Source organism: Fringilla coelebs, assembly GCF_963513975.1.
Source record: "Fringilla coelebs genome assembly, chromosome: 3".
Classification (NCBI taxonomy): domain Eukaryota; kingdom Metazoa; phylum Chordata; class Aves; order Passeriformes; family Fringillidae; genus Fringilla; species Fringilla coelebs.
In genome coordinates, this window is record NC_140030.1 from 31,795,645 (window position 1) to 31,812,780 (window position 17,136).

General features: G+C 36.8%; 1 protein-coding gene across 1 annotated transcript in view; it reads right to left on the reverse strand.

The window, feature by feature from the left end:
• Positions 1-17,136, reverse strand: part of COL12A1 (collagen type XII alpha 1 chain) — a 100,028-nt gene that overhangs the window by 20,762 nt on the left and 62,130 nt on the right. Inside the window, exons 42-52 of the mRNA XM_084202508.1 lie at positions 16,523-16,639; positions 15,948-16,094; positions 15,790-15,864; positions 15,099-15,238; positions 13,120-13,243; positions 12,783-12,926; positions 10,782-10,946; positions 7,986-8,024; positions 7,752-7,890; positions 5,464-5,606; positions 4,871-4,980 (exon numbers count right to left, since the gene is read on the reverse strand). Of these exons, the coding sequence (XP_084058634.1) occupies positions 4,871-4,980; positions 5,464-5,606; positions 7,752-7,890; positions 7,986-8,024; positions 10,782-10,946; positions 12,783-12,926; positions 13,120-13,243; positions 15,099-15,238; positions 15,790-15,864; positions 15,948-16,094; positions 16,523-16,639 (1,343 nt within the window). The remainder of the gene's footprint in view (positions 1-4,870; positions 4,981-5,463; positions 5,607-7,751; positions 7,891-7,985; positions 8,025-10,781; positions 10,947-12,782; positions 12,927-13,119; positions 13,244-15,098; positions 15,239-15,789; positions 15,865-15,947; positions 16,095-16,522; positions 16,640-17,136) is intronic.

A 17,136-nucleotide genomic window follows, 5' to 3' on the forward strand; every position in this document is an offset into this window, starting at 1 on the left:
TAACAAAATATTTAGACACAGCACATGGGCACAGTTACTTCAACACCTTAATAGTATTTCATTGATTCAATAGTACTGTTTTAAATTTTATTCCTAGTACTCCTGCTTTGCCTCTAACTGGTGGAAAAATTCAAACTCAGGGAAAGTCTATGACATTTATAATCTCTTTAGAATGTGTTGAAGGTCAATAAGATGAACACACAAGCACAGCTAAGAAATACTATTTAATGTAATAGTTGAACTATTATTAACTATTTTAAAAGCTTGCCTTAATTTTTTTTTAAGATGGCATAAAAGAAATTTTGAGAGGAAATGAATATAAGCATTTCTTGTTCTCTTCTGATGGCTGGGACCACACAAGATGTTTATAAGCCTGGGACTGCTGACTGGCTAACAGACTCTGTAGTTCAGAGAGTAGATTGTTTCAGACCCAAAGATACAGAGCTCAGTTTCCACAGATGACTCAACCAGAGGCATTAACTACATGGAGATCCAGGAAGTGACCAGAGAAGCCTGCCCAGAGCAAGACAAAATAATGGAAGATGCAAGAGAAAATTTCCACAAAAGAAATCAGGTTACACATATATATGCTAAAACAAGGGGAAACAGGGAAAAGGAAGAGATTAATTATTAGAAGACACTTAGGAGGGAGAAAGGAATGATTGTAATAAAGAGGGAGTACATTTACCAGGAGACGAGAATTAAGTGCTTGGGGGAAACACAGTAAACAAACAGAGGAACATACAAAACCTAAGCAAAGATTATCTTTCCAAACATTTCTAGTATGTATGGCAAATGTTACAAAAGTTAATTTTCAACATCTCTCTGAAAGCACAGAAAATATTTAGGGGTCTCTGAGAAATAAACAGGAGTCACTTGAGCATGTCTAATATGCAGTTGATGAAAGAGCATCTTCAGGCCAAAGAAAGTTTTCAGGGACTTTATATACCTTACTGACAGCACATATTTCATATCCATCATTATAATAGCTATGTAATTGTTAAAGTATCAACACATTAAGTTCAGGAGTAAAGAATCCCTGAAGTATGTATTTTTGGTTTTTCTTTAAATCTTCTCTTATCACAGTACATAACCATACCGAAGCATGTTGCTATTTAATGACTGCTTTAAAAATTGGCACAAAGTTGAGAGATTCCCCTAAATGTCCTGAGTCAATAAGTGCCTGAACAATCTCCTGGGAATTTTTCCTTTTTTTTTCCCCTTTTGAATATTTTCCCATGCAGACTTATCTCCAAGGCATCAGCACAGCTTATCTAAAACTTTTTTAAAATTATGTGCTTACACTTTATATCTCAGTGCTGTGTATACAAGTGGGGATTTTAATTAAAATTCCCAACTGAATTCATTGAACAAATAATAAAAAATTACAACTGCATCATCTAGTTTAAACACATCACACATGTAATTTACTAGCTCTGAAAAGTACCTAATAAGCAAGTCCTTCTACTGGAATGTTAAGCATTTGTCACAATTAAAATAAAATAAAGCACATTGCATAGCAAATATAGATCATTATATTTTCATTAGCACAAAAAAAACAATTTAGTAAAGGTAAATCTACATCAGAATGTTGAATGAGATCAGCTTGAAAAGGTTCAAACAGGAATAATTGCTGAGCATCACCTATCCATCCAAAGAAGAAGCAATCCCAACAATCAAAAATAAGGAGAGCTCTCCCAAGTAGTTGACTCAGTCACTTGAACACTTAAATCACTGCCAGATCTGCATTCCAGCCTGAATCTCATGGCCTAGGCAATAAATCTGATTAAAGAAGGCATCTGGTGTTTACAGTAAATAACACGTCTCTGTATTCAACTCCAACACATTTTGTTTTCAACAGTTTCTAACACACCAACATAAAGAATCTGTCCTGATTAGTTCTGACTATTTATTTAATTTATGACGTTTTAGGAAAGAAAACATGCTTTAATTTTTCTGACCAGCTGCCTTATAAGATAAAGCCTGATGTTGTTCTGATCTGCTGCTACGTGAATCACATCAATAAGCCAAGCAAACTAATTTCCCATATGTATATCAGCAGAAAGATACATATTATCAAATTTCCTCTTGCTAACTACTGCAAAATAGCAAGCTAAAAGGAAGTCTAGTGTGGTAAGAATAAGAAAGTAGAAGCTGTCTGTCTCTCCAAAATATCAGTTAGAAATTTAATGACTGTCTCAGGCAGTCAGAATTTTTCCTATGGAACTTGCCAGATTCAACAGCTTTCACCATGGCTCTGCTACACAGAGTGTTCAAGTATGCCAAAGCAAATTTCCCCACAGTTAGGTGTAGTTAACTGTATTTCAGTGAATAAGCCAGAAAGTCATCAAATGAAAGCCACAAAAAATGTTTAATATTTTGGAAAACCTCTCCTTGAATTGTAAAGATTTGTCATTTCTTTGAAACTGGACAGTAGGAGAAATTGCAGATGTACCTTTAGAAATGTTTTAATCTTACTTTCCGTCCTTCATCTATCTGTAACTACTGCTATCCATTATTAGAGGAGCTAATTAACACAGCTGATGCATAAGGCTTTCCCAGCAGGTGGGCTGGGGAAGCCCATTGTGCCATCACTAACAACCTGACTGAGATAGCAATTTTAGTAATCATCTGGAGAGAAGCCAGAAAAGTCATCTTAGTTTCATGGCGAAAAATCCCAAATATAGCTCTGTACCAAGGCTCTTCCAGCTACTTTAAATATCAAAATCTGAACTTTTGATTCTTTTCTGGGAAAAATAAGACAGGGAATTACACATTGCATTAAGTAACCAAGAATTTTTTTCTTAAGAAATAGTCTCTTCAGCAAGAATTCATAATTGTAAAGCTTTAAGATAATTTGCAAATCACTGCTACTCCTGTTCATTTTTTGGCATCTTAGGATCACTTTCTCTCCATATGTATTCATGTATTTAACTATTAAAATGATACAAAAGTTTGGATTTTTATTTTCCCTGTATTTTTTTTTACTATCAAGTGTAATAGACAATTTTTCATGACTTCTAATTTCTGGCAGCTAGCAAGGGCCACAGATTTTTCCCCATTTGCTCTGATAAATGAGCAGAACGTCACTGCAAGGGCTGTCAGATAAGTTTGCTCAGGTCTATCACATTTAGAGAAACTATAAGTGAAAACATGATTCATAACATCAACTAAGTTAGCAATAGACATTTAAACAGACTGCTGGCAGTACAGCATGTGGAGAGCTCCACACCACTGACCTGAAGAAGTGTCAGCTCTCACAGTGAGATCTAAAATGAGGCACACCACATACTGCTTTGCATCTAAATAGTACCTGGGGATAACTCAACCTTTATACACAAGATACACCCTGGCCTTTACTGAGAGTTTTTCTTACTCCAGTAGATTCTTATCTTTCCTTAAAATTGTGTTGTCCTACCAAGCTATTAAAAAAAAAAAAAAAAAGGCAAATGTCCAAGGCAGAATAAAGGCTGCTTAATGTAGGTATGATCCAAAGCTACTCATAAGTATCAGTTAGAAAATCAATGACCTAAACATTTCTTCATATAGTCAAAAATAATCAGGCCTAAACTCTAAACTAACCAGGCATAAATTCTAAAACAAGAATAACTGGATATAATATAAGACTGGTTTGGGAAGTCACTCCAAATTCTGCGGAAACCAATAGCTTTTATAGTACTGTGTTATTTTCACAATCACCTGTTTTTTAAACAGATGAAGTCACGAAACATTATAATGCTGGCACCAGTTATCTTTCCTGGCTTTCAGACTAGCAAAGCTCAGTTGACAATTTGGCCTTCAGTATCTGGAAGTTGACAGAGGCAACCCCTTATCAGTATCCTCAAAGGAATGCTGGTAGTAACAAGTCATACAGAAGATGGCATCATAAAGAAAACAAATGCTATACTCAAGCCATATTTAGTCATGAGATGAAAACTTAACTAAATAGAAGGGAGATAAATGAAAACATGAGAATGTGCCTTTCAGCTAACCAAAAATGTTGCAATTTAAGCTCACTTTCTTGCCCTAAACATATATACTTAACACAGCAAGAAAACATTTAAAAAATACTTTTAGGTGTACATGTAGCCCGAGTCAAGCACTTCCTGATGACTAGAGGTAAGGAAGCTTGGCAACATCAAATTTTCATAACTTGGTGCACAAAATTAGAAAAGCAAGCAAGATCTATGACAAGTGAAGGTCCATGCAGCAACATGTAAAGATTTCACTAGCCATTTTGTCAATTCACAAACTGTAATTTTCATTCTAAGATATAAAGTGACTTTTTATATGGGCTCTATCTCCTTCCTGTTGCTTCCTCATTTAACATGACATTGGAATATTTTAAGCCCAGTGTTTTTAAGGAAAAAAACCCCATACTTAACAAAATACACATATACACATGTATATATGTATGTTAAACATACAAATCTTATTCAATATGTTATTTACCTCCCAACACTGGTTCCCTGCCTACTCACTTTCTCTGGCTGTATCTTCCTCTGCTCTGAATTATTTCAAATCATTACACTCCCACACAATCTTTTCTCACCACAACTTCCTTTCCTTTCTTTCTTCCACTTTAACTTTTATTCTTCCTCTTTCATGTGACAGGAACCAGGCTACAATTTCTTCTTCAGATACATCCCTCCACTTGCACAATCTTAACAAATTCTTGACAAATCTCTTACATTGATTCAAAGACCTATAGTTTCAGAAAACTTGTTTTACATGACCTGCAGGTCCTTATGTCAACTTAAAATACTATCCAAAAACCAGATACAGTCACCTGACAGTGACTTGTGATTGGCTTTCTTCTATTTTAAAGAACAGTACTTCAGAAAGCAACACCGTAATTTCAATCCTTTACCTTATGGAAGCTTCCATAAAAGATTTTCTTTACAACATCATTATCAAAAGTTACAGTTTGAACCTCTCCTCTTGCATCCTTGTTAAAGAATGACAGCACTTTGCTGGCAGCTGCAATAAATAAAAATAACACATTTCATTTCATACATACTACTGAAACCACCTTACTAATACAAACTTATAGGTAAAATCTAGTTTACCCCTTATTTGGGTAAACGAAAATCATAGGTGATCTTAAATGATCTGTAAATATATAAATATATAAATATAAAAATATATTTATATATAAATATATAAATATATTTATATATAAATATATAAATATATAAATATATAAATATATAAATATATAAATATATAAATATATATTCCTTTGATTTTAGACTTAATACTAAAGTTGAAATGCAGTTTAGATTAATTATTCTTAGTTGAACTATAGATGTATAAAGTTTAAAAAAATTTCTTAAAACTAAAAATGGATAATCCTTTTATCATGTAGAAATGCTTTGGGTTTGGAAATATTTGGTAAGAACACATGCAAAGTAACATAACATGTAACTTCTCTATGCAATAAGTATGTATAATCGTCCTTACGATCAAGCACAACTCCAACTTGTGGTTTGTAATCTCTGTCTGTAATCTGCCAAATTGCAAAAGGCTCATTGGGGGATTCAGGCAGGAGACGGAACAACAGAATGATAGTGTACGCCTGTGGCAGCCCCTCCGGGTGAATCTCCCTGGTAAGACAGTATAAAAACATTTTTTCACACGGAAACACGTGACGAAAATAAGATCATCATCATTTGCTCTTTTTCAAAGAAAAGATACAAGAGTAACAGGGAGACCACAGTGTTTAGTGGAACAGAGCATTTTAACTACTCTCTCAAACAGAAAAAACATTGTGATATAAAAACACTGTGATATGTTAAGATGAACTCACAACTGTCTTCAACTGGTCCCAGAACCATAATTAGAGAGGTTGCCAGAATATGACCAAGAACTCTTGGGTATGTATTCTTGTGGCAAAATTCTGTATAAATTACACATGTTTTAAATTCTTTGTTGATAAGTACAGAAAAAAAAAGACAACAGCTTTATTAATTTTTTTCATCTGGCCTGCTTCAGTCAGGCAACAGCATTTAACTATTGCTGCCCTCAGGCACAGATGCAGAGATGGAATATTTAATGTCTTTTTGAGATTGGTGATGCATTTGGGCTCCAGATCATTTTTTAGTGACTCGGGTTTAAATTTGTGCTATTTGGACTGTTTCACATTAAATAAGTAGAGAGCCAAAAGTACATAAAAACATGTATGAAATGGCCTCCAGAATTTTTCTGTATGAGAAAGGAGGGAATGCAGGAAGAGAACAGCAAGAAAAGAGGTGATCACTCCTTCTGCTCAACCATCATAATGGAGCTCAGATGGAGATTCAGTCACATGAACATAAACATAAAAATCCTAAATTAAAAGAGGAGCTGCTTTGTATGTTGGACAAAGCTTATGAACCCACACAATTAGGAACACTGCAATAAAAACCACATCTCTAAGTCAACAACATCGCAAAGCACAGTGCAAGAATTAAAATATTAAAGTAGATATAGCAACAAATTTATAATTTGGATAACAAGTTATTTTGGATATGGAAACAACTATGCCACTAGGATCAGCATGAGTTTATTGCTTTGCTGACACAGTGTAGAGTTTTATTTTATGAATTCTCCTGAAAAATAAGTGCCCAGAATACTCTGGCAAGTCTATTCCACCTCTTTAGCAAACATTAGACTGTGTACCACAACATTTCTAAAAAAAATTAAATAAATGTGAAGCCTATCTCTTTATTGTCTTTTCATCAACTTATCCTAAAAACAATATCTATCTGTGCAAGAGAGTTGCAAAACTGAGATTATCTGTATTTCCCTAGACTGCAAAAATCCATGTTGTCAGAGACCTATCATCCCTACAGGTATTAATGGCATGCCAATAAACTTAAAAATCCTCAAGTCCTCCACTTTTGAAGCTGTGATCTCAGAAGGCTAGCAAAAATAAATTATTTCTTCATAAACCTCAGCTTCTGTGCTTGTGAGCTTGTCTTTACCCAATCTGGCAGGATTGCAGATGATTTCAAAGGCTTCCATGAAAAGAAAACTAAATTTTCCTAAATTTAATGGGAACAATGGGCTATATTTAGGTATCTCCTCTGAACCAGAATAACCTTCTTTGAAACTTGCTCAAATAGATGGGAGAGAAACTAATTAAAAATTGTAAAAAAAGGGAGAAAGGTACTGATCCACTTCCAGTAAAACTAACTGCTAACTAAGTCCTTTTTTTCTTTGGGAAAGAAATGTTGGCAAGAATAACCATCATATTACCCATCAATAACCAAGCTCTAAGACCACAGGCCCTTGAAAACTCTGCTCCATTTGCCAAATAAGGCAAGTCAAGTAGAAGAGAAACTACCCTAAGTCAATGGTATCAAATGTGCTGCCTACTGCAGTAAGAACAATGCTTCTGGAAAAAGTGATGCTAATCCCTCCATATTGAAACCATTTCTGTCCAGCAATGTGGAATTCATTGTGCTAAGGAGATTGCTGTTCAACTGCCTAGGTATAAACTGTGGATTGTATGCAACTTGAATGTTTAAGAAGCATAATCTCAAAGAAAAATAAGCAACTAGATTAATAGTGAACTATGATTGCAGTGAAAGAAATAGATTAGCATTTAATGAAAACAATGATAGATGTTCTTCAGAGAGTATTTCTTAAAGCTTAGTAAAAAGAACATTAAATTAATGCATCTTCCATAGCACACATATGCTATCTATAAACTCTGTTAATCCTTCATCACCTGGTCATGCTAAAAATGAGTCTTGAGGTTTACTTACTGTATTGGCTGGCTGATAAAGGCATTTTTGTGGAGCCTATATGCTACATAGCTTGGGAAAGAGCCTGATTCCAGTGAAACTCCTTGTACAGAAGCAAAATGCTTCTCTGTCAGATTGTATGATTCCAGCATCTTGAAACCTTTAAGTCCAGAAAGAAAATAAAAAAATAAGAAACACTGTAGAGTTGTAAAAGACACAAATGAACCTATGCTAAAATATTAGACAATTACTTACCAGGTGAAGTGTATCCCTCCAAGTAAATAAGGGGACAAGCTGAAAGATATGGAACAATATATAATTCAAAACCACTAAGTCTAACAGGATATGAACATATGCATACTTCAAAAAGTTTTATGACGTCTAAGAAGTTTTAAGAAGTCTATGCTATTATTAATTCTGAGACAGTCTTTGTTACGTTTGTCATACTGTGTCCTGTGGTAAATGTAATGTCAAGATCTCTACTCATCACTTTTAGTAGGGTATTTCTACTCTGACAAATTGGAATGACAATATGGAATGACAAATGAACCCCAAATATTATAAGATTATAATTCATAAGAAGAAAGCAGGACAATGACACAGTCTTTCCATTAATTTTTAAGGCATGAGTCAAGCTGCATAATAGCTGTCAGTTTCTCAAGAAATAACTGCAAATTTATGTGGCTCCTCAGGAGCCAGCAGATGAGGCAGTCAGGGAACATGCAGTTGCACATGACAGGCCTGAGAATTTCTTATTTTTGCCATAGAAGGATTTCACTTGAATAAACAACTGAGCTTTACTTAGATAATTTTAAAACAGCACCACACAGTATAGCTATACATCTTTAGCACTTATTGCAGGGGTAAATGAGAGACTTGTTGTGCCCTGCAGTTTACATTAGGCATCATTCTACTTTTTAAAGTTGCCAGTGACTGTTACTCTTTTCTTCTTCTAGTAGTACTTTTGAAATGCAAAATTAGATTACATAAAACACAATACTCATTCCAATATTTTAAAAAGTAACTTACTCCCTTGAACTATATCCAGTTATTCTGAAATCTAACTTTTTAATATGACTATATCTTCTGATGCACCTTAAATAAGATGGCAAATTGTATTAGGTTTGCATGGCAAGACTTTGCTAATGGGGGAGCTACAAGGGTGATTTCTGTGGGAAACTGCCAGATGCTTCCCCTGTGTCCAACAGTCAGTTCTCTGGTTCCAAGACAGACCTGCCACTGGCCAAGGCTGAGCCCATCAGCAGTGGTGGCAGTGACTGGGGGATAACACATTTAACAAGGCATGGTGGCTGGGGTGGGGGGTTGTGTGTGTTGGATAGGCACAACAGCCTGCAGCTGAAGAGAGGAATGACAATGTGTGAGAGAAAAAACTCTGTCAGGCACCAGAGCAGAGATTCCAGTGCATTCCTGGTCTACCCTGTGGTGAAGACTATGGTAAGGCAGGCTTTCACTCTGCAGACTATGGAAGTCCACAGAGGAGAAGATATCTGCCAGCAGCCCCTGAAGGACCCTAGGGCAGAGCAGGTCTGAAGGAGACTGACAATGTGGGAAGCCCATACTGGAGCAGGTTCCTGGCAGGACCTGTGGCATCCCAGAGAGAGAGAAGCCCATGCCAGAATGGGTTTGCTGGCAGGATTTGTTGATCTCATAAGAGACCTACAATGGAGCAGGCTGTGCCTGAAAGACTGCACCATGTGGAAGGGACCTAATGAGGTTCAACAAGGGCAAGACTAGCATCCTGCACATGGAGAGGAATTACTCCAAATTCACTTTGGGGGCTGACCTACTAGACATCAGTTCAGCTGAAAAGGACATGGGAGCTTTGGTGGATAACAGACTGACTATGAGCTAGCAGTGCCCTTGCAGCCAGAGAGACCAGTAGTATTCCATCAGTATTCCATCAGGAAGAGTGGCCAGCAGGTCAAGGGGAGTGATCCTGCCCCTCTGCTCAGCCCTAGTGAGGCCGCATCTGGAGTGCTGTGTCCAGTTCTGGGTTCCTCAGTACAAGAAAGACTGAGAGCTACTGGAAAGGTTCCAGCAGCAGAGCATGAACATGAGAGGTCTGGAGCAGCTCTCTCATGAGGAGAGACTGAGGCAGGTGAGCCTGTTTAGTCTAGAGGGCACTGAGAGGGGATCTCATTAATACATATAAGTATCTCAAATGTGGATGTTAAGAGGATGGGGCCAGACTCTTTTCAGGAATGTCCAGCAACAGAAAGAGGAGCAAAGGCACAAACTAAAACACAAGAAGCTTCCTCTCGATATGAGGAAGAACTTTCTTATGTTGAGGGTGGCAGAGCACTGGAACAGGCTGCCCAGGAAGATTATGGAGTCTCCCTCTTTGGAGAAATTCAGTATCTATGAGGATGTGTTCCTGTGTAACCTGCTCCAGGTGACCAGAGGTGTTGGACTGGATGATCTCCAGAGCTCCCTTCCAATCCTAACAAAGTGATTCTGTGACCCACGCTGGAGCAGTTCATGAAGAACTGAAGCCCATGGGAAGGACCCATGTTGAGAAGTTCGTGGAGGACTGAATCCCATGGTAGGGACCCTCACTGGGGCAGGGGAAGAGTTTGAAAACTACTTCCCCTGGGGAGGAAGGAGCAGCAGGGACAACAAATGATGAACGGAACACATCTCTCATTCTCTGTAGTCCTGTGATGCCCAGGGTGAGGAGATAAAGTTGGGAATAAAGCTAACTCCAGGAAGAAGGGAGGGACAGGAAAAAGGTTTTCAATACTTGGTCTTATTTCTCCTTATCCTACTCCAATTTAATTGATAATAAATTCATTTTTCCCCACATGGAGTCTGTTTTGCCCGTGACAGTAACTGCTCAGTTATTTCTGCCCTTATCTCAATTCATGAGCCTTTCATTGTATTTTCTCTTCCCTGTTCAGCTGAGAAGGGGAGCAATAGAGCAGCTTTGGTGGGCACCCAGAATCCAGACAAGGTCAGCCCACCTCTCACTTTTAGCAGTATATAAGCAAACATATTAATTTGGGAAAAAGGAAACCAATGTCTTCTACTCACTTGAGGTAGCAGTCTCACACACAAAGGTGACAAGGTTATCTTGAATCTTCTCAAAGGCATCAAAGTCATCAACAATAAATACATGACGCTCACTGGGCTTGCTGGCAATCTTGGCCAGTTCATTGTAATCCACATCAGCCACACCAACCACAAAGACACTGAAGCCTGTAAAAACAACACTTGTTGCTTGAAATACAGCAAACATACATTAACATTTTTAATGTTAATATTGCACAAACCATTTACTTGTGATGAGCTACCTGTGAGCACACATTCCAGATCTCTTTTCACCCTGTCAGAGCTCTGAAAGGTGTTTCGCATCTTTCTTTCAAAACTTTCTCCTCTTTCATTGTTTTTTTTTGGGACATTATCCAATCTCATGCGGCCTTGGCTACATAAGTCTCCTCACTCTTTAATACAAAACATACAATTCTCTCAACCCTACAGTATCTTAAATCTGTTCTGTGGCCAAAAACTGTACAGACCATTAGTTATCCAGGTGTCTATCTGTTCCATCTCTTGCATTTCATGCCTCTTGGTTTCTCTTTCTTAGAGTGGTATTCACCTCAGCAACTTCTACTTTCCAAGTTGTCTAGTTTTTCTCTATAATCACCAGATAGACATGGTCAGATGCAGAAAGAAATTCATCTTAGCTCCCTCACATGCTGAATTCAGGATAGGAAAAGTCATTGTCTATAGAAGCCTATCTGTTGCTCTCTTCACCAGTCGTAAAAGGACCCTACACAATGACGTTAGACTAGACATTTAGTGGTCAGGTGTCTTAAGTTAAATGAGAAAAACCAGACCACAGAGGTCAATCATATCACCAGATGTAAATTTAATTGAAGAGAAGCTGCACAGACATTGAAAAAGCCAGTTAGAGGCTGAAACTGGGATTCAAATTTATTCCAAACAATAAAAGTAACTTTTTTGTTAAAAAAAAAGAGAATTATTCCCCTGTAGCCAAATCTGGTGAAACTTTGGCTGACATACTCTGTCCAGCTTTGAGCATGCTTTGATATGTGTAGAAAACAAAGCAAGTAGAGAGGAAACTGAAAATGATAAGGGGTCTCAAAAACTTGATCAACATGTCATTGAAGGAAAAATAGGTTTGTTTGTTCTAGAAAAAAGAAGATAGAAAGAGGAGATAAAAATAGGTTTCAAATACAAAGGCCCATTGCAGTGGACAGCAATCAGCTTCTTTCCTGATTAACTAGGTGAATGAAGACAACGAAGAATCTTGCTAGCATGAAGACTTAGGTGAAATGCAAGACAAAGGTCTCCTACCAGTAGGGTAGTTAAGCGCTGAAGCATATTGTCCAGAGAGACTGAGAAACCATCTAGATAGAACTAATTCTTCCAGATTAAAGAGACAGAGATGATCATTTGTGTTTTACATGCATGTGATTCCAATACGGATGTACAACATCTCCCTGCTCAGAGATCAGGACTAGGTGGTTCACGCACTGAAATGCAAGATGCTGAGTGCTGGGACAGGAACAGAATACTACACTCACATAAACCACAATCATCAAATCTGATGAGGAAAAGTGCTTCTTAGCTCAAAGGAGGAGCAACAGAGGAGTCCATTCAGACCCAGCTCCTTCACAAACAGTTACTTAAACTGGAGAGACACTGGTTTATGCCAGATGAAACAAAAACCTCAGGAAATCAGGCTCATTAAAACATAAGCACTAGTATGGAGTACCCTTCCCAGTGATTTCTTGGGTCCAAACATCAAAAAGAGGAAGAAGTAACCAAAAGGTATGTCTCTGAAATGATATGCATATGAAATCTTTGGGAAGCTGCATCCTTCCCCAGAGAGAAGGCTTAAGAAAGAAAATGTAAGTCTAGGTCCAGAGAGCACAAATTCTTTGAATAGTTCTGAGGTTTTCCCAAATACTCAGAATACATTTCCAAGTCCATAAAGGATGAGTAAATGATTCCCAGATAATTGAAGCAATACAGAAATGAAACAGCCAGGTGCTGTGAATTGCTTACCAGAGTGCTGTATGACTGTCGCTGCTTTCCTCACCTCATCCTGAGACCGACCATCTGTGACAACAACAAGTACCTTGGGAACACCTCGCCTCATGCCACTCTCCCAAGTCAAAACCTTTTCTTTGATAAACGTTAGGGCTTTGCCTGTGAAGTACAAAAAACAATGAATCATCCATATTATACACAAGAGAAAAATTCTTTTACTTCATAAGGGCAGCCGCCACAGAGCTAAAACACAACAGAAAAACCTACTTCTTCAGCCATGCAATATTAGGATAACTGCACATTTTCTGAAAATATTTTATCTTAAATAAATATAATTACAGCTCAGAATTACCTGTCCTTGTGTTTCCTCCTCTGTACTGAATGTTTTGAAGAGCTCCCAGGGCCTGGGCTTTGTCATCAAATGTATTCAGTTTAAATTCAGATTTTGCCTCATCACTGTACTGCACAAACGAAACCTGAAATGGAATATAACAACACAGTGTTCAGTCTCATACCTCCAAATTCAGGCCAACTCTCTCCATTGAAATATGTAAATTTGTATATTAATAAGTATTAAATAATCAAAAATTCTTTTCCAAATATGTCTGACTATGCACACACATACATATTTCTATATACAGACATCACAGCAATGTGCACACAACTATTTTTTCCTTTTTTCCTTCTTTCCTTTTTCCTTTCTTTCTCTTCTGTGGTAAAAATGTAATATGGCCTTAAATGCATATGATCAAATATGATCTTGCTATTACTATGGTGAGGCATATATGCCTATTCTCTATTTCTGAGCAGATGTACAGTATCTAAACTTCTTCCAGCTTGTTTTTTAGGGATTAAAAAATAATTTGTCAATAGAATGTCAATAAAGTTGAATACACACATAAATGTATACTCTCCTGCCTTAAATACTGAAATAAAATCACTGAAAATTTATTCCTAAATAATCTTTTTTTAGCTCCTTTTAATATTCTGTAAAATTGCAATATTATAGTATACTATTTTAATGCTGAATATAATATTTCTGTATATATATATTCACATTTGTTTTAGCAAATTCCCCCTTTTAAATTATTAATTTTCAATTAAAAACCTGAGATTGCTGCATCTCGAGGAAGTCTTTGTGAGCTAATTATTTTACTAAACATTGGTATTAATATGTGTCTGTCACCTATATTGTTTTCTCTGCTTCCATATGTATTAGCAAGAAAAATATATGAAACAGAAAACAAATGAATAGTAAAAATACCCCGTATAGATTAGAGTTAAGAATGATAAAGATTGTCTAACACAGAGTGACTTTAAGGAGTATCTTTTCCTTTAAAAGTCTAGAGATTTAAAGATGGGGAATCAAATGACTAAAAATATGCCTAGAAGATGAAAAGCAGACCTTTAACAATGTAAATATCCTGTCAGACTTCTAACCAAAGAAAATGCATTGCACCTGCAGCTCTCTGCAACCAGAAATACCATGTAAGAAACTCTCTCAGACCTTATGTCATTCATTTCGTCTAGCGAAAGAGAAGTGGTTGTAGGAACCTAGACATTGATTTCATCCAGCTTCCTACAAGTAGAAGAAAACTGATAATGGTGCAATGCTTATGATAAGAAGCCTTACAGGATGTTACTTTGACATAACTGTGAGCAGCCCAGAACTCCTGAAAGTCTATCCCTCATTGGCTATTTCTTTTTACTGTCTCAAACTGCACTAATTCATTAAGAGGACCTTTTCATACTTTTACTACGCCCACTGTGGAGTGGACCCATGTTAGCACAGCATGAAAAGGCTTCTGCAAGTGCCTTTTTCAAAGGCATTCTGCTATTTAGTACAGTGGGATTCTAGGGAGCTCAGCAATGGCAAGCCAGCTGGACTCTGCAGGCACAGGACTCATCTTTTACACTGGGAATTTAAAATGTAGCCCTCAATCAGAAGTCAGAAACTTGCTAAAACAGATTTCTGATATGACAGTGACAAAACCTACAATATAAGAACTAAGCAGTGTGCCTGTTGTTGATACTCTATACAAAGAAATAAAAATATAAAATTGGCCATACATCTTCCCGGTTTCTCTACCCAGAGGATTCCCACAAACTGTAACTTTTGTATTTCAGAATATTAACATCTCAAAATAGACTGGATTTCCCTTCTATTTATAAAATACCAAATATATTTAATAAATAATAGGCATGCACACCCATATACATGTCTTTTAAAGCCATCTAATATGAAAAATGGCGGCATTCTGGAAGAAAGTAACAATTCAATTAATCTTCAATTTCCCTCCAAATTGTACCCAATGGGAGTAACAAACCTACCTGGATTCCAGCAGGATTGATTAAATCAAAGGCTCCTACTGTACTAAACACAAATTTCACTACTTTGTTGAAATTATCATCACCAATACTCCAGGAAGCATCAGTTAAGAATACTATGTCTGCTTTGGCACCTCTGCATACTGAAAGTCCAAGAAAAGGAACACTTAAAATACATCAACCATATCACCATGAAATAAACATTGCTTCAAAATTTGAATATTCAAGAATGACAAATATTCAGTGAATGTCTACTACCACATATTCAACCTGGCACATGACTTATGCTATACGCAAAAACATTTATTAAAATATACCAAAGAAAACATCAAGAAATGTGAAAAAGTTCAAGAATAAAATATAAATGTTGTAAATTACTTATTTTTCCTGATCAGCTACCATAAAACATGAATTGTCTGCTGAGAGCAGATAATCTCATAGACTTTCTGCAGAGCTGCAGAATATCAATAATTTTTTGCCCAAAGGCTTGCATCTTGCTGTTCTAAATCAAGAAATGCTGAAGTCTAGCAAAGCTCTAGAACAAAGGGATGGCATTAGGAAAGGTGTCAATCTTCATTTCTCTAAAAGCCTGTGCTAGTTTTAAATCCACTTAAAGTTATAAAAAATCGAGGTAAACTATGAAGTAGTACAGCAACTACACAAAAATATTGAATAATTCTAGAAATAAACATACCATCCCGAGCTGGAGGGATTGTGGGAGGTGGAGGAGGTGTAGGTGGTGGAGTTGGTGCCTCTGTAGGTTTGAGGACTGGAAAAAAAAAAATTATTCTACAGCTGAAACAAGACAAATTCTATAGCTAAAACTTAAAGTTCACAGTATCTGTTACCCACCTGTATGCTCCCTCATAGAGACTGGAGGTCCCTCAAGGTTAGGGGTCTGAACAAAGACGGTAGCATTGTACTCTGTGTCTGGTGAGAGGCCAGTAAAACAATGGCTTGTTTCTGACCCACGGATTGTGATTTCCTGTCCTCTGGAACCTGTCAAAATAAACCAACAGAAAGAAATTTAGAACCTATTACTTCCCTTCTAATGTATCTATACATATGTGTAGAAATGAAGAACCTTCTTAAGAGGATATTTGGACAGCACTCTTATTCTTGATCTGTAACAACCTTTCTAGACCAAAATTGTGTGGTGATTATGAACGCTGGAGCACACTGGAAAGTACAATTGCAGCTCACATGTGAAACCAGGCAACTGGTAGATGTAGTCCACTTGACAATAAGCAGTACTCCCTCTTTGCAGCTTTTTCACCATTCAAGAAAAACAGGTTTTGTTCAGAGCTTTAAAACTCAACCAGATGTATCATTATGGCTGGTGCTTGCCACCAATCCAAATAAGTGGTGCTGTCACTGACATAAGACAATTATGTTTCTAGAAAATGCCAAAAATAGAGCACACTTACCATCAGTTGGGTTCAGCTTCAGTCTGTAGGACGTTGCTGACCGATGAGGTGACCACCGGATACAGAGAGTATCCCAACCCACTTTGTAACTTTTTAGGTCAGTGACATTCAAATATACTGTGAAAAGAGAGAGAAATTTTTCTCTGGAAAATAGTATATAATAGGTGAAATGAATATTATATTAGCAGTGCTGGTTTGGAACTTGATTTTTAAAAACACTTGCAGAAAGAAAGAGTAGTTCTAGTCAAATCTTTTTATTTTACACCCTACAGATGCTCACCTAGCTATTTACAAAGGCCCCAGATCCCATAATGGGTAACAGCCCATTTTATGAATTTTTTCATTAAGTTGATTTCTTTACAAAATCAGAAACCTCCAAAAATAAATCTGACTCATATATATAGCAGCATGAAAAGAATGTACTTAATTCATCATAACTGAAGAAATTTTTAGAAGTTTCTTAGCTGAGGCCATCATCAAAATCACTGGACATTCCTATGAGCTAAAAGCAGAGTATCAAAAAGCCTAGACCTGCTTAGTAACATGGTTAGATTCTGTAGTACCCTGGAGACAGGTAAAGATTGACTCCAAGTATAACTTAACAAAATTTTAGG